This window comes from Lepisosteus oculatus, chromosome 1, assembly GCF_040954835.1.
Source record: "Lepisosteus oculatus isolate fLepOcu1 chromosome 1, fLepOcu1.hap2, whole genome shotgun sequence".
NCBI lineage: Eukaryota > Metazoa > Chordata > Actinopteri > Semionotiformes > Lepisosteidae > Lepisosteus > Lepisosteus oculatus.
This window is the reverse complement of record NC_090696.1, coordinates 62226176-62244836: the sequence shown is the minus strand read 5'-3', so window position 1 is coordinate 62244836 and position 18661 is coordinate 62226176. Positions and strand designations below refer to the sequence as shown.

General features: G+C 38.3%; 1 protein-coding gene across 8 annotated transcripts in view; it reads right to left on the bottom strand.

Moving 5' to 3' along the window:
* Positions 1-2471: 2471 nt before the first annotated feature.
* Positions 2472-18661, bottom strand: part of lef1 (lymphoid enhancer-binding factor 1) — a 71129-nt gene continuing 54939 nt past the window's right edge. For 2 of the 8 annotated variants that reach the window (XM_015345199.2, XM_015345197.2), the window contains 3 exons: positions 15310-15358; positions 14588-14628; positions 3894-3982 (listed from right to left, as the gene is read on the bottom strand). In XM_015345199.2, the coding sequence (XP_015200685.1) occupies positions 14594-14628; positions 15310-15358 (84 nt within the window). In that variant the 3' untranslated portion in view covers positions 3894-3982; positions 14588-14593. Of the gene's footprint in view, positions 3983-14587; positions 14629-15309; positions 15359-18661 lie in introns of all 8 variants that reach the window. The other 6 variants (XM_006629813.3, XM_015345194.2, XM_069191056.1 and 3 more) reach the window with 5 other exon arrangements.

Here is an 18661-nt window from a genome sequence, read left to right as displayed (position 1 = left end):
ATAAGAAACGTCATTAAGATGCAGTTGGAGAGTAGGGCCACAAGAGGGCGAGGTGGCATCACAAATAAAAGCAGAGGCAGGTCCTTGACTCAACTGGATTTAAGCATCTGGTTTTGTTTATGCTGACTTGTGACTTTTGTGAAATCACTAATTACTTCTACGACTTTTCAGAGATGCCTTTTGTATTGATACACTTTGGCAAATTTGATTTTGTCTGGCACAAGCTCTTTAAAAAATGACGAATGAAAAAAACATCTGCCTCATTTTATGACACTTTCTGAAATGATGGCCTCGTGTGTCACTGGTTGGAACAGGAGTAATATCTTTGGTACTGGGGAGGTGCCCGAACCAGAGGGTGGGATGAGGGGAGATGCAGATATCTTGAAATGTGCACTGTAATCCCCAGAGCAGAGGTTAAAAGTATCATGCTCTGGGATGCCTTATTTCAGACTGTTTATTGTTCCATCTTGGTCCTTCATAATTACATTAATTAAGCTATTTTCTTCCCTCCATTTCCTTATCAGTCCTTAGCAGACCCTTCATAGATGGAGGAATACAGTTTAAGGAACAGAAGTGAGTACCACTGGACATAGCCAAGTACAGATCATTTTTCCTATTACTGTACTTATTACATAGCCTGTTTCTTGTTTTACAGGATTGTTTTCTTTGTACAGTAGGTTAAATGTGATATTAAGTAATCCAGTATAGTGCTTTTCAAAATATGGCAAAAATTTGTAAGCTAAGAGGCATACTGCTGTATTGGTGAACCTTAGACTAGTAAGACAAATATATCTGGCCTACATACACAGATCTTTTTATACTACAGAGCAGTATGAGGAGAAAAATCTAAAAAATAAATAGTTTTTTGTAATAGTACCTTTTTTACCATTTAATAACAGTGCAATCAGTTAATAACCTTATTTTAGTTCTTTCTAACAAATGGTCATTTAAAATTGTACCAACCTACAAACTTGGATTTTGAAACTGTACTGTCCCAACATGTAGGTGTATAAAAAAATAGATGTTTGAAAGTGGGCTAGTCATCCTAGAAACTGTGCCTTAAACACACTTAAAAATATATATATTTATATTTGAAAACTAAGTACTTGCAGGTCTTGAACAATATGTTTTGGCATGAGCACATTGTCTCTGAGTCTGTCACAGTGTCATGATGAGAATTTAATTGCCCTTCCCATTCCTACTCATAATTCAATCAGAAATTCAATCAACAGTTACCCATACTCAAGCCGTTCCTTATCTGGCATTTCTAATTGCTGGATGTCTCACTTGTGGAAGGACAGACCACCCATGATATTGACCAGTCCTGCTTTTGAGGCTTTAATCTCAAAATGGTAAAAAAACCTTTGTGAAGAAGTGTAGTGAAATTCAGGATATTTCACCATGTGATAACTGCAGCCTTGCTGGGATCTGTGGGTAAGAAACAGCGCAAAATTAACACACGCTTTTAAATTATTCAAAAATGTATTCTCTTTGATGGCTGGCTGGAAACAGCTCGGAGACCTGTTTTATAATGGCAGAAGAAAGCTGACCAAGGCTAAAGGGATATCTGTCAACCTGCAACGCCTCTCTACTTATAAGTGTTCTTGTAAGACAATGCTGAGGGCAAGATCATAGCATCAAAGGTGCCATATTAAGTGATGAAAAGAGCTGAGGAACATGGAGGTTTGGCTAATCTGCATTTGTCCAGCACAGCAAAGTGAATTATAATTGATTCAACTCATCCTTCTGAGACTGAATACATTGAGTGGGAGAGGTAGAAGAATGGAAGGAAAGATCTATACTCAGTGTTCTATCTTTAATGTGACCAAACAGCAGGTTTACATCAAGATTTAAATGACTGTTCCTTCAGCGCTTTGAAGTCATCTCCACATTTCAGCTAAGGCCATTCAGAAATGAACTGCCTGTTCTTTTTGCGCTGCATCAGAAGTGTAATTAAAGAGTCAGAATTCAGTGGAGATGGTTAAAAGTGTGTACTCTTCTTAGGAGCTGCTCTGAGTGAGATTCCAAGTTAGAAGATGGTGTGCAGTAGCTCCTGTACTGTAAAAGTGAAAAACAGATCTGCAGTTCAGTTAATGCAGAGGCAGTTAGCATGAATTGTGTGGGATGCTGGAAAACAGAAAAAATGTTTAAATGCATGACCTCTTCATTCACACATGGTACACTTGAAGTTGCAAGTTACAATAGTTCATGTGGACAATAAATAACTATAAGGAGTGCCGATAGTTTTCACATTATTTCATGCTCTCGGCAAAAGGCAGGAATCAAATGTCCTCAAGGCTCATCACAATGGTTGTGTGGCCACAAACCCTTTTACCACGTGTTGACATCAATCATTTGTTGGAGGAAAAAGAGATGAATACTGTACCTATGCAATCAACATGTTTTTTTCTTTGCAGTTCCTGCAGCCATTTCACTTCTTTCACCCTTAAATTATGTTTGAGCACTCAATGTTTAATTGAAAACACATTCATGTTTATTCATTATGCAAATTGACAAAATGTGACATCATTGTAAGGGAGTGAAGAACTTTTTTGCAAGGCACCATACTGTACATGTGGTCATTTTGAATAATGGGGAACGATTGCACAAAACACATTTCTCATCCATTTCTTTTGGCAATCAAAATGTAGTAAACTACTGTAAGTATTGTAATTATCCTGATAGACTGTACTGACAATGCATTGTTAAAAACTGTAACACAGAGACTCAATTTTCAGTCAATGCTGTCTTTTTATTTTCTTAAAAAAACAAAAATATGTTTAAACACATTTAAAATGTAACCACTTGGAAGCAAAGTGCTATCCCAAGTTGACAGTGATTCAAAAATAAAGGAAAAATGTATCAGTTAATACTAAAAATGTTACAGAAATGCTTGCATGGAGTAGAAATGGCATAAGATCACTATTAGCTACCAGAAACAGAAGACAAATACATTGCAATAAAATAGACTGCCAAGTGCTGGGATATATATATATATTTGTTCCATTTGTTTGTTGAGAAAGGAAAATATAGGCTTCTGGTTGCCTATTTTAACTGCTTGTTCATATAATCACCTGCAAAAATACCAAGAAAAGTATAACTGACATATCTTGACAACTTTTTAAAAAAGTACACGTATTGAGCTCTAATGTACATTTGACAAAGACTGAGAGGTCACTATTTGTTACAAATAGTTATCAAAAGAAGCCTTTATTTTTTCTCATTTCTGCAAGACGCTTCAACAGGAAAAACAAAAAACATGGCCTTCCTGTTTCCAAAGCTTATTTATTTTCCGTATAAAAAAATAAAAACAAAAACAACCACTGAAAATATACACCAAGAAATTAAAACTTAAAAGTTAAAATATAAAAGCATTCAAAATAAACTTGAACCCCAAAAAAACTAATCGGCATTGATCCTTTTGCACCATTTTGTTTTAACTAACAGAGGTTTGAGTGTCCGTTTCCTTGACAACACATGATCCCTCTATGTTCTGCGTGGCAATGTAGTCTGAACAGGGTGTGTGCCAAGGTGAAAACAAGGGGGGGGCATGCTTTCTAGCCAAATGTGGATAAAAATATCTAGTGTGCCAGGCAGAAGGAGTGCTGTAGAGGGCAGTAGGATGAAAAAAACAAAAAAACTGAGGTGTTCGTAAACAGCTTAGACACAGGCATGTGCGACTGTGAGAATCCAGGAATTTGTACTCTTCAAAACAGGTGGCGAGTTTGTGGCTGTGAGAACGTTGATATTTTGTTGGGTTTTTTTTTGTGTGCATACTGTGTTCAAGTGAGGGTCAGAGTGTGATTGTCTTTACAGTTCAGTGTCTCTAAAGCAGTGACTGCAGGATGAAGAACGTTGTCAATGCTCTGGGTTCCTCTTGGGGTGGACTGGGCCATTTGGGTCTAGCAGGCTTCCATCTCTAAAAGGGGCCCCGAAGCTGCTGCCTTCGCTTTGCACGTGGAGAAAGTGTTTCGTTTTCCTCCTGGGAAGAGCAGAGAACAACACTAAAGCCAAGCTTACAGTCAACACAGTCTCAACTCAATACAGTCCTCATTTATTTGCTGCATAGAATCCAAATTCTAAAGCTGATGAACATCCCTTACTGGACTTCGAGCATGCAAAATTGTTCTTCAGTCTGTTCCTGATGAGATATTTATGTGCAGGAGGTTTGTGGAGACACAAAAAATTAATACTTTTTGATCACACAGAAAACAGGTTTTGAAAGACAGTATTTTAAGATACTTCTGTTCCCATTACAGCACCATAGTATTACCATAGGTTCTGTTGTTCCTATAGTAATACTAATCTTCATAGATAAACAGATGTTCTGTTAGAGCAAAAATAAAATGTACAGAAATTAACAGAAAGATTACTTCTGCAGCACAGTTTCTACCTGTAGAATGGCAGCATATTCACTCTGAAGATAACCACAGTCTTTATAGTTTATTCAGATGAACGGTATGAACTAGAAATAATCGCATGGAATTACACTGTATCCTTGGCAAAAACCTGCAGCTCACGGTGGTAAGTAAAGCACAAAACAAACCCATGGGAATGAGCCATTTAAGACGATTGCCAGTCATGCTGGAAGTTCATTTTAAGTCTCTCACTGCATGGTTGTGCTCCTCATTGGTATCTAGCATTTTGCATTCAGTCTCTGTTGACAGTTTCCCAAGTTTAACACTATATAGATAAAACTTTCATCTCTGTAGTCTGCAGGTCACTCTGACACATAAGGTAATCTCCTCCACTGTGGTGCAATTTCTAACTAAATGTTTATCTCTGCTACCCTGCAGTTGAATATTTGGCAGTTACCATACAGAGAAGAGGGGAAAGTAAAACTCACATTTCCAGCTTTCCGAAATAAAGCAGACCAACAAAGCAAGATGATTTTAAATTCCCTAAGCAAAAAAAAAGCTATGCAACCAAAAATAGTTTTAAAATGGCTAAAAGCATGTATTCATACGTACTGAAGCTTGTTTCAGCATGGGTTGTAAACTAGTGCAAGTGATGTGCGCTATATACTGTATATAAAATATTAAAAAAGCTTAATTTCACAAAGAAAGTTCACAAACCAGCCATACTTTGTTTAGTTATAAGGACATCAGAGGGTTGGTAGTACAGATCATAATATTCAAAATACAATTAGATTTTGCTTACCAATATGCAAAATTATGCTACAATTTCAAAACTCCAGGGAAAAGGAGAAATCTCGGTATTGACAGTAAACTCTTTTGTAATTCAAAATTGAGTTTTTTCCAAGCTTTGTGCAAGACCAAAAACAAAGACCAAAGCGACGCTCAGGCAGTCGCTTGGGAGAACCCGAAACTCGATCTCTACTTCTTGACATTTCAGTGAAAGCCTCCCGACTTCCCACCCCCCACCCCTCCTCAGTTCCCGTCCAGACGGCTTTGCCACATGTGGATGAAAGAGGCTGAGGAGAGCCGCCTTTCCCAGGGAGAGCTGACCCCGAGCCGCGGAAAACGGGGCAGGCAGTGCCGGTGAGAGCACCCTGTCGCTTTTATTTACCTCCTCTCCCCTTTTCATCCCAGGATTTCAAAGCCCTGCTCTGACCGGCTCTTCCTGGGAAGGTTTTTCCTCTCGGCCTCAGATGAAAACACTGGGCTTCCTGTCGAGGAAGAAGGCTGTGAGGGGGGGTGGGGGGCGCCAGTCCAGGCCTTCACAGCCTCTCGGACACAAACGCCGGGATTCAAGAGCTACTCCCCATTAGCACTCAGGAATGCCGACTGGACGAGGAGGAAATGAAACACTCTTCTGTTTCAAGGGCTGGCTTCTCCTGGCCAGGGCGGCGGGCTGTCTTTGAAGTGTGGGAGGTTAAGATAACTGGCCCGGCCCTACGGTTCTCAATCGTGGCCTTCATCTCCGACTACAAATCAAAGGGTCGCAGCTGTGCTGCTCTCCTGCCTGCACTCTTCTCCCCTCGGCTTGGGTCTCTTTCAAACTCGTACGCTTGAAAAAAACATTTGAAAATTTGCTTGCAGAAAAAAAAATCTAGCAGCAGGAAGTAATAAAATTGAACAAAATAGCGTGCTATTGGCTACATCTTTTAAGCTTTCTGCAGACGTTATAGCTGAATTAAGTTATTGAGTGAATCGAATTCTGGTGTCGCAAAAAAGTCTTGGATAGGAGGTTACAGAGAATATTTCCTGATGTAAAGTTTCAAAATCAGCTGTGCAGCAGCTCTCGTCCTTTAGGTATTTCTTATGAGCTGATCTCAAACTGGTCAGATGATTCTGAAGAGACCAAGTCAAGCTGCACTTTAGCAGCTATGCATCCTGTTTTAATTAAGGCAGCACTACCTAATTATATATCTTTGTTTCTGCACCGATAGGAAAAAAGGAAGATTCTAATTAGAAATTACCCCCATAACTTCCTTAAATATGGAAATGAAATATGACCTCACTAAATGCTTGTTACCCCAACCATCTTAAACTGTGTCTTGGGAGATCAGTGGGGTGTTGAGAGTGCCATGTTTGTAGTAAAATCTGTGGTGGATCACTTGCAAGGCTGTCTTCTTAAGGAGTGCTCTATGGTTTAGCAGTGTATATAGTGCATAGAGAAATCTGATGCAAAACAACATCTATTCCCTTAACTGTGAAAAGTACCTGTCCCATTGGTAAATGCTGAAAACAAAAGACTAAAGAATTGCTCTTCTGACTTTTACTATTCTCTGTGTACACTTATGAAGATTATAGAGTTTCAGTGTCTTTATTATACTACATAATAAACTGTATGTGAAAGACCTGTTGCCTGCTGGGAGGAATCCGAAAACTATCATTCTTGCTTATAAATCCATCAGCATTTGGCTCTCCTGAACGACAAAACATCTGACTACGTCACGAACAGCAGATTCTTAGGAAGCCTAAATACAAAACCAGGCGTCCAACAACACATTCCTTTTACAGGTTTTTAAAGTAACTTTTCCCTTTTCATTAGTTAACTTTTAACATTCTTCCCTTCACCCAGAAAATAAAGTACAGTAAGTAACGTGTATTTGTTTTACCTCCGTTAGGAACATAGTTTGAGGGGGGAAAAGGTTGAAACTCCTCCTGAAAAACTGGGGGGGAACAAAACAAAGCCGGACTGGAGACTTGGGAGTGTAAACACCCCTCAGCTCCTCAGCAAGCGAGAACTGTGCAGACTAGTTACATCAGGATCCCTCCAAGAAACCACAGACATGTGCTGAAGAGACTGGGGATTGCCCACATCTGAGACATTGCTGGGGGCCACAGCTGAAGTCTAGCCAAGCCAGGCATGCCCCTGCACGGCCTGATCCGCAGGCCAGGGCGGCACAATCAAAGGATCACTGTGACTGCTCCCTCTGCTGTGGTTAGGCTTCAAAGAAACTGCTGTGAGTCGCAGATTTCAGGGAAGGAACAGGGAGGGCGGAGGGGGGGGGGGGGATTCAGACTGCATTGACTGTAGGAGCCAGAACTTCTCCCAAAAAGACCTCCAGTACAAACAGAACAGACCTCACAGTAAACAGCTGACTGCGAGCTGCCTCCCACCCTCTCCCTCCCTCTACCTGGACACCTTTCTTCCAGACGCCATAATCAAAGGAAGACTACATTAACAATGGCAGACCGCAACCAGTGATGCAGGTCAAGTAAAAACAGAAAAAAAACAGACCCTCTGGATGCAACAGGGGAAGCAGAGGAAGTGGCACAGGAAGCAAAAAAAAAAAAGCACAAGGGAATACACTTTTTGTGCCAATCTCCTACCATTTCCTTCACCGCTTAGCTGGGTTTGCGTGCACCAAGTCCATGATTCGTCAACAACACTTTGTAAAGATGTAATTATTTAATAATTACTTTGTAGAGATGTAATTAAAAATGTCCAAGGCAAAAAAAAAATCTTTGTTTAACAAGCTTGGTTGCTTTCATGGTCTTAGTTGTTACTCACATCACCTATTACAGTAAAGGATAACTGTGCACCATAGTTTTTACAGTGAGGAGCCATATTTCAACATGCCACATACGGTACACGTTTAAGAATGCATTTCAGTTACTGGAATCAACACCACAGTCACAGAAATTCTGCCCGTAGGCATATGTATCTTGACCTATCCTTTTTTTTTTAAATAGAACTTTCCATGCAATTTCACAATGGATGAAATTGTTGAGTTTACTTCTATTGTGAAGTAAAAATACAATATAAAATGTTAAAAGACACATCTTCACATGTATACCGTTACACTGTGAAACATTTTCTTTAAAAAAAAATAATTGTATCATTTTATAATCCACAGGACAAGCTTTCCAGTCCACACCACATACTGGGTGGCTGAACCCACTTCACTTTATGTCTCATCCACATGCAGTGGGATATTTTATAGAAACGCCTTGGCTTGTCCTATATTAAAGCTTACCAATACATAGGTAATCACTGACAAACCTAATTCATAAAACATCCCAACTATTTTAATAAATTCAAACCGAATGAATTCCATCATTCATTCCACAACAGGCAAAACAAAAGACTGTTACACTATTCAAAAATCTATTGCCAAAAGAGGGGGCATGCTGTGGGAAGATTTGATATTCCATAAAATATATATATATATTTTTTTTTAAGTAACTCACTTTTCAGGCTAAGAGGTAGACTACAATATTTTGACCATAAATGATCCACGAAAATCCACATAAGGAGAAAGAGTCCATAAAAAACAAAACAAGAACAGCTAAACGTCTATGGATGTTTCTTCTGAAAAAAAAAAAGTTTAGAACACATACATTTTGCTTTGCCTTCCTTGCTAACACTATCTTCAAACTGGGAACAGACAGGGGCTTAAACATCCACAAATAAGAAGAAACCTACCAAGAAAAGACTGGAGTCTGGAGAAAATTTGAATAATTGTGGGAAACGAAATGCAAAGTACCAAGACATACAATTGACCACAATTATACCCAGTGGTTGTAGGCTCCCTGACAGTTTCAAATTCCAACATAACGTTTAAAACCATGCATTTCTAAAGAGGAAAACAAACAAAATGCTACCAGAATGTTCTGGGTGGACCTGATAGAAGCCAGGAGTGCCAAGAAAGCCCACCAATCTCAATGAACACATGGAACAAAAATTTCACAGAACCAATGCCGATATGTTAACCAGTCCAGACAGTGAGAAAAATAGGTGTACAGTATGCTTCCATACCATCAAAGAAAAAACACACTATCGATTTAGTATTCACAAAAAACTATACTCTTATACACAAAATTCTAAATTTTGTATTCTTATTTTCTTTACAATTAATACAAAGCAGCAAATTTAATCTTAAAAAAGCACATTTTTCTTTTTGCAGCATTGATTCAGGAGAGTAAATTCCTTGGTCTATGACTCTGCTATGACTCTGCTATGACTGCAGTCCTGACCCATAGTCAGGTTCAATTTATTTGGAAAAAAGACTGAGATTTCTGTGGCATTCTAAAGATCCTTGTCAAGACTATGATTACAACTATTATTAATAATATTAATGAGAAAATCATGAAAGGAGTTATGCTATTTTAGAAACTTCTCAAGTGTTGTGACTTAAAATGACAAGATGAAAATGTAAATCAGACTTAAAAGATGCAGATGGATTAGGCAAATAAAAGCATTAAAAAAGGTAAAAGTATTAGTCGCAAATAATTATCTACATGAATATTAAGCAGATCTTCATTCAATCATAATGCTACTAGACATAGACCAGACTTAGGCTGCTGCTAACTTGACTTTACATGCACAGGAGAAGGAGCTAATTAAAGTTATATAAGGTCTGTAACTTACTGCTTTTTCTCATCTAAGCTCTGCTAAAAGAAATATCAGGTAACACTTCAATGAAGATTCTTTTTAAAGTATTAGTAGGAAAACATCCTTTGATTTCAATTCAGACTTCCCTTTGTCAAACATGCTATATAATGACTTGTGCTATTAAAAGGTGTGAGATGCATGCATTTTATAGGACTGTTTCAGAGTCTCATCTTCGCTCCAATGCTCATGGCAAGACGAAGCCACTGCTGAACAGTGTGGTGCATTCAGACATCCTATACCAATTATAACAGGTCAGAAATAACAAAATGAAACTCAGCTGCTGCATATGATTGTGTCCTGAAGGTAAGGTTTCAATTTGAAAAAGCTCTGAAATTAAGGGAAGCTCAGGACCTTGCCTAATTGCAGCTAGCAAGTGGATTTCAGTGCTTAGAGGGTTGAGGAGCTAAGAGAACAAGTGAAGTATAAGACCATTTGTTTTTCTCCCATCAAAGTCTGACAGCTGAATCCTTTAACTACAGTCACTGATACAGGACACAGCAAGTGGTGGTTACAGTTAGCAGAGTGTTGCAAGCTCATAAATGATAAATTATAGACATTCCTGTATCACACTTTTCATCTATCAGTTCTGAAATGTTTTCACACACTTCCTTTCTGCACACACTGTATTCATTCTTACCCTGTGGCATGAAACCTTATTAATCTGATCGCCAGAAGGTCTTTTGCAGAGATTTATACTGTAGGTGGTCTTCTTCCAGTTATGGTGAAAGAAAACTAATATTCTGACCATAATGTTGGACCCATAGAAAACAAAAAAGTAGGAATCTGACAGATTTTGAGTGTAGCTGGGTTTCTTTTTTCCTTGTGCAAATATTTATATATATATATTCAAGGCATTGTGAACACTTCTTCAGGAGATCTGTTTGGTTCATTTCCATAGTAGACCATAATTTTATAGATTTTATTTCAAAGGTCCCAAACCAGGACCATAAAAATAGTTCTAGTGTGAAGACAGGCTAACATTACAAAGCAGAAAGAAAAATACAAGGCATAAGATTTGAAATTAATGTCAAAACCAAGTTCGTGTCAGCTTATGCTCACTAGTTCCAGCTGGGTAGCCACGTAGTAGGCCAACATCAGTCAGGTCCTGGCCTAATTGTAGCTAAACTTCAACTTCAAATGTGCTGGGCTACACAAGAAAGCCACAAAACCATCTGGAATAATCTACATTGAGTTTGCTATCATTTGCAACTCTTTGACCAAACCAATGAAGTCTAAAAACATCTTTACTGCATTAAAGTTCTCTGGGTGAAAATGCACAGTGGCAGAAGTAGAAACCTTGAGGGAATCTGCATGTCATACATTGATAAAAATCTCCAGGCTGGTATATGAAAAGGATTATTCGGACCAGACTAAACAGAGAAAACGGGAGAGATTTGGGTTTCACGAATTCAAAGCAACCAATTCAGCAAGGACATGTTTTTTGCACAAAGAAACAGCCAATTCTGCTGTGAGAGTGGAAGCAGCTGGTTGAAAGGCGTACTATTTTACGTCTTTCTTGATCAGAGGAGGAAAGAAATTTGACTGGATTCCAGCTCCTCAACTGCAGTGTTAACATCTGCTGCACATGAACATACAGTATCCATCTTTCGTATCTCTGCATACTGTAATTTGGTGTTATAACCCTTCAACTTCCTGGCATCATTCTTCTCTATTCAGTCTACACTAATCTTTTTCAATACATGAGGCCAATCACTTGGTAAGATGGAAGAAATCACTGATCATCTTCATAACCAGAAAGATACTGTACATAATGAATAAGTTCAGACTTGCCTAAATCCTTGTCCGAAGAAATAGAACAGAAAAATAAAACCCCCAAACTGGACTGACATAAGGCTGTAATAGAAATTGTGGTACCCCTGCATATAACATTTGATACTTTAGTAAGCAGCAGCTATTGCACAGTATGCTACACTATTTTTCTTATTCAATTTAATGGAAGGTCATCAACACAAGCCATTCTCACACAATCCAATATTGTCTACTGTATGTGCGGTACAACAAACCTGATTTATAGACATCCGTTTTTCCTTTTAAATTTAAAATCAATTTTCTTTTAAGGCATCCAATTTGTAAATAACAAGACTTAATCAACTTAACTCACTGCCAGCAATCCACATACCAGTGATGACAAAAACGGCGTCTTCTGAAACGCACACTGTCAGGCTTCTTTTTCATATATCAAGTACAGTCGCCATTGACAACATCGATGGCGGAAGTAAGGCACGAGAGAGGGGAAAGATGTCACTGTAAGCTGACAGGTTCCTGGCAAGACACCAAGCCAACTGCTATGTGCCAGGGATATCTCCACAACCCTGCACCAGATTCCAACCACCGATCTCAAGACTACAATCGGCACTCATCCAAAATCCAAATCCAAAGACACAAGTTTTATCAGAAATGCTTCAAGTTCTCAATAGAGTAAAGTGTCAACAAAGAAAGTAAGAGTGTTCAAAGGTTGTGCATATTGAGACATAAATACACTATATCCGTTTTGGTTCATGAATTCACATTGTTTTTGAAGGTGTTCTTCCAATTTGTTTTCTACACTTTTTAGTGGCCAATCAAAAGAAAAGACATCTGTTTTGAATTTTTTAATTCTTCTTAAATCTTATTTTTTTGGTTTGATACAACTCTTAATAAAGGGGAATTAAAATTAATCACATATGTGCAATATTAAAATAAATTAGCAATTCTGTTCAATTAAAAAGTAAAATAAAGTTTTCTCTTGAACTCTTAAGTAGGTAATTTTCAAAATTTCTGTACTATTCTACACCCAACATGACTGTAGACTATTTTTACAATTGATCATAGAGCTGTTTATTTTGTAATATTAATACATTGTTTATCATAGAACAAACACTCTTAAAAATGCTTCTTGCTGAATAGTTATATGTTGTAACAAGCAAAACATGAAACAGAAAATAAACACCACAAATGACTATTAAATTCCTAATTTTATGTGACCCAAGAACAGAAATTACAATCTAATTAAAAGAATCTCATTAAACATTCTCAATGAAATGACAAAATAACAGGCAGGAATATTGAAACTTTTGCTTTATGATTGCTGAGAAGGTTTAATATGATTTATATAAATTATGTGGAAAACGTATATACACTATTAGAAAATCCATGTCATGTACTGATCAAATGAGAAAGGATAAAGACAATAACCAAAAAGTTCATTTAGCAATGTTTTCTGTAGTCTATGCTAAACCAGCTTCAATCCAGCTCTTGGGATATGCATAAATTGACTGCTTTTGAATTGCTCCAGTATTCTTGGTATTATGCATATTTGTTTCAGGTTGTCATGATAAATCAGTCAAGGTGTCAATCTACCTTCTGCCTGGCACTGCTAATTATGGGATCAGTGCTGAAGTATGTTTGCTAGCATATTCAATGATTTTCCGAACCAATCTCAATAAATACAGCTCACGGGAAGACAAGGGACCATCTTTTGTCAAGGAAATGGTTTCATTAATCAAATTGTGTCAGCATTTTGCTAAGCCTCACAGTTCTGGAGAAAGCACAGTAAAATGCACTTGAAGAGATAGTTACATGCTAATAAGAAGGGTTTACAGTAAAAGGGAAAAATCAAACAAGAAAGCAAAACGATTGGTAACTAGCTAGATACAATCACTTCAACCTGAAACTCTGCACAAGTTTAACATTCCTAACTGTGGACTGTTAGAACAGTGTTATTTTAAGTACTATTAAGGCTTGCTTTGAGATTTTAATCTGTTTAAATGAATCCTTCTTGACTGCTGCAGACTGTATAAAAACTGTCTCTGCCCTCCCCCCCCAAAAGGGCATTTTGCAAAACAATTTTCCATCACTTCAAATGCTGAATATTTGTAGTTTTATAGACATGCACTGGAACCCCTCTTTAAAAAGTAGGAATTCACTTTGAATCTAAGTACCTTCACTCCTATTTGCTAAGATGAATCATCTGCCATTAGAGTCTAAAAACATCTATCCTATTCATTATCAGGCTGTTTATTTCTGAGAAGGATCCCAGTTACCTTGTGCCTATCCTAGAGAAGACATGACTGTACAGTGGATGGGATGTCAGAATTTAAAGACACAAATGAACCTAGTCAGCATGTCTTTGAAAAGTGGGAGGTGCCCCCTCAGAGAAAACCCACAGAGATACAGGGAAACCATGCAAACTCCTGTCTTGCTTTGACAGCGTCGTGCCAACCTCGTGTCGAAAAGGTATTGCTAGAATGGTTTATAATGCCATTTACCATTTGAAAATGATGTCTCAAATGAAGACCGTCAAAATTATCTCAAAATTACTCGCTACTACACTCTTCTGTTAGAGCCATTCATCTTTCGTCTCCCTGTGCACTACAGCAGTTGTAGTTTTACAATAATACATTCGATAAATTTATCATCTAATCATGGTTATCTTTCATGAAATGCTATCACATGGTTTGTGGATCAAAAGCCTCATTTTTAAAACATTTCTATACATACCAATCTAGATATTATGACAGCCTTGTATGAAATATACATAAAGTTAAACTAAAGCTGCTGAAAAAGAAATCAGCTAATAGCAATCTAAAGAGCTACATGGGCCAAAGACCTTCCCTAAATTCAGGAATATGTATACAACATTTTTTTAAGGTAGACTTTTAGGATTAGTCTGTAAATTCATATTATTCAAAGTAATGTGTTTAGAACACAACATGTCACTAATAACAAACGTATCTGTCAGCAGATAAACCAATACATAATGTAGTTGAGATTTTCTTACCATTGCTCAGATGTACGCAGTTTTCATTCTCTGGCTTGTACCTGTAGAAAATGTTGGTCTTTTTAATGTTTTTTCCCCCCAACAAAAAAAGAGAAAACATCTACCGTATACATTTGTGTATGTACATCGTACTTTATATACACAAGTGAGGATTAAAGATTTTCAATATACATATAAATTGCTGTCATTGCAAATAAGGGAACATACACAATTACACACGGTAGCAAAAACATAGCGAAAAGGACATTATGCAGTGTTAAGCCATTAATAGTGAATAACAATTGTGTGCTTTTTTCCTCCCCGGGTAAACCTCTTCACAGACTAATCCTATAAGTCTAGGTTCTGTGTAGAAGATGGGCAGGAATAAAGATCAGAGGCACATAGAAAAGGCAAGAGACTATTGTTTAGGAAGTCACAATATACCTGCGCAACAGGCAGCACGTGCTTACTCAATGAATGCCAAACAAGGTTAGACTGCAATGGGGATATAGGAGGAGGGTCCATTGAAGAGTGTTTTTGCAAAAATTGGAATGAAAACTCCAAAAAACGATACACGTCAGAGGGCCGTCCTCCCACAAAAACAAACAGCTAACTATTTCTTCTGTTTCACGTTTGCCTTTTGTCTGCACATTACACACAAGCGCAAGAAATGCAAGGAATTACGTCACACCCAGTATTCTGACCTCATTAGTGTCGACAAAAGGGGAAAGCAGTCTGGTTACCTGATGCAGGCTCTTGTAACTTCTCTCTCTTCCTCTTCTTCTTCTTTCCCTGCAAAATATCCAGGTGAACGCTTAAAGTGCGGCTCCAGCACTCATACTCACTAAACCACTTCTTTCCATTGGCGTTTGCCATGTCCATTCATCCCCGGGAGGACCTCTCTGGCATTTTTCCCTTTTGCTCTTGAATAATTTCCTCCAAGAAAAATGGAACTGCTGAGTTTTCGCATTCAAGCCCTGTGCTGTTGATTGATCTGTGTATTGTTACATTCCATCCAGCATCTGAGCCCAGCTTCTGCTACACTACTGTTAAGTGATGGTCACTGTACATTGCTGTACTCTTCTATGAAATCCACTGTGTGGTTAAAAGAAAGTAATTATGTTAGAGATGGGGTGAATAGCCTCCCTCATTTTTAACCCTTTATGTTTTTAAATGAACTACTATTATGTCACAAGCTATGAGGAGATCCCTGTATGTTACCAGCTAAATGTACTAGAAAGCATAATAGCATGTAGACACTTTCAATCCTGGAATAATATTGTGCTTTATAGGCAACTTGTCACTGCAGGTTATTACTGCAGTACAATTCACTATGCAGAAGTATTGTGAAAATGTCACTGAGATTGTTTGGAGTACACTTTCCACTTTAGTTAGCTTAGAATTGGAAGATCTTTGCATTAGCAAACAATCATTCATTAATTCATAATGAAGGACTATATAAACACAAACATTTTAATTTCAAGGTGTCCTTAGTTAATGGAGACTTATCCAGCTGCATATGAAGAATCCTATTAGCATGTAAATTCAGGAAGAGCAGTTTACGCCCACCTAGTCATAAACTAGACTGGTTAACCTCCAGTGAACACCTATGAGAATGACATGACTGTTTAAAGTAAGGCATCCTGGTTAATAAACTAGCATTTCCTACTTGTGTACAGTGATTTTTTTGAGCTGCTGAACAGTGTTTAATGATGTTGGAGCAGCATATTTTCTGCTACATAGCCAGTATTAAATTGTTTTTTTTTCAAGGATGGAACGCAGTCTTCACCAAGGGGGAAGCATCATGTCACTGACCTCTGCTGAGCTACACTTCAGATCATATACAGTATAGCCAGAAGGCAGCTGAGCAAGGCTGTGCCAAACTGAAATGATCTCATTCACCACCTCGTCCAAGAGCCCATCCCTTAACTGAACCAACTGTAACGTTCCAGCCAGACCCTGTTACACAGGGACACTCTGAAAGAAGGCCTGAGTAAAAAAACATCACAAGATCTTGGAGCAGCTGCTGATGGCCTCTATTGCCATTGTGACTTGAAGCACACCACCACTTCCCTTGTCGGTGTCACATACTCCACTGTTTGCAGGGGAGAAGACTGAATAACTGCATTGTGCAGGGACATAGAGGCTGCCCTCTCAGAAGAGGCCACTACTCCCTTGGTATTTGGCACCAAGACTCTGCAGCCAGATGACATTTTTAAGGAATCATGAGGTGTGTTGGCTGCTGTACAGTTAGTTACCTTGGCTGGTATCAGCCCAAATAAGAGGACTCGATCCATGGTATCAACCCAGATAAGAGGACTCAATACAGATGACTGCAGAGATCTTTGGAGAATCAACCAGGCCTAACCCTGGCACGTATATCTCCCAAGCTGGTGGTTCCTTTATGGGCAGCAGCATGGCAGAGTCTTCTCCTTGCCCAACATGGTTCTCCGTTGGGTCTGTGAAAGCACTACCAGTGCACACTTGGCCAGGAAAGATCCTTTATGCCTTTTCCAGCTATGCCTCTCCTTCGACAGGGTGTTCGGCGTCAGAAGGTAAACTATGCCCAGGTTGTGAACCCAGCTCCCACTCTTGGGCACCCCTTTGTGGAGGGCAACCATAACAGCTGCTTACGAGCACTGACTTCTCTGGGACACCAGTTCAGAAATCCTGGACCTGTGGGTCTGGCACCCAAACGGAAAAGACTTGTGAGCTTAGTCCCTGCCAGTAGTCTAACCTCTGCAAGGCACTTGCAGAGATTCTACCTGGAGCCAGTAAGCTTACAAGTGGGAGATTTTCTGACATACAACTTGCAAACACCTCCCAATTTCCATAGTGCTCATGGTCCTACAATCCATGTTGGGTCTTGCTGCAGTGCAACCCAGTATTCTGGACTAAGGTGGTCTTAATATGTTGGCTGAATTTGGCTGAATTTTCCAGAGTCAGGGTAAGAATTGGTCTATAACCATATCACACATTTACACCAAAAAGGGTGAACCAGAGAGTTGTAGCAGATTCCCACTTTACTGAATACTAGTTCAGCAAAGGCCAGTGTTATGATCCCCATTCACACATTGGGGAGGACTGCATTCCTTTTTCAGGAAAACAGATATGTTAAGAAAATATATATTTTAGCAATAGTATGCAATAGTTGACTTAGAAACAGTTTGTTGATCCTTTGACGGTCAGTACTGAATAAAACAAAGCTAGAATCACTTAAATACCCTTATGGATGCTAGTCAGTATTTTATTTTAGAAATTAAAACATGTATTTTTTGCATGTGGTAGAAATGATACAGTATAATTTGCCAGTCCTGCAGGTATAGGCCAAGTTGATCTCTTAAATAATGCATAAGAACAGTCAATCGGCAGTTAACATACTGTAACCACATGGTTTATTAATGTAATAGGCACTATGGAGTTTGAAAGCACCATTATTCTAAAAGCAGCAAACCATTTTAAAAAGGAAACTTGGGGCCCCTAACAACTGTATAAAAGACATTACACAGGTAAAATGCATAAAATATCAGAAATAAATTCAAGACATTCAGAGTCTTGTTCATTTTAACTAGGAATATTTTTAGATGATCAGAACCTATTTCAAACTATCATAACCAATTCTGCAATCAATTCCCCAAATAGTTTAGCTCAGTCAAGGTAAGACATTTATAATTAATCTATCACAGCCTTTCTATTTTGAAAGATAAGGTTTTTCAACAACAGCAAGAATTAATATTCTAAAAAATATATTTTGGTGTGTGTTTTTGAAAGTTGTACTGGTATTGATCGTTACAGTTGCTCTAATACTATTTTTAGGGTGTATGATGACAATAAGTCTGCCAGCATAAACTGTGGTAAACACCTTGTTTTGCCATTTGTCTAGAAGGAAATAATGAGTACAGTATTAATGAGGCCTTAGTTCCATTAGTTTTCCAACAATAGGCTGAATTTAGTCCTCACTGTGCACAATGCAAAAAATGTAAAAATTACACAGCATGGTAACACACAGCATGTTGAACAATTTTTTAAATGTCTTCCAGAATGGTAAAACTTTCCCCTTTAACAAAGGTAGAAAAATGCCTGAGGTGTCCAAAA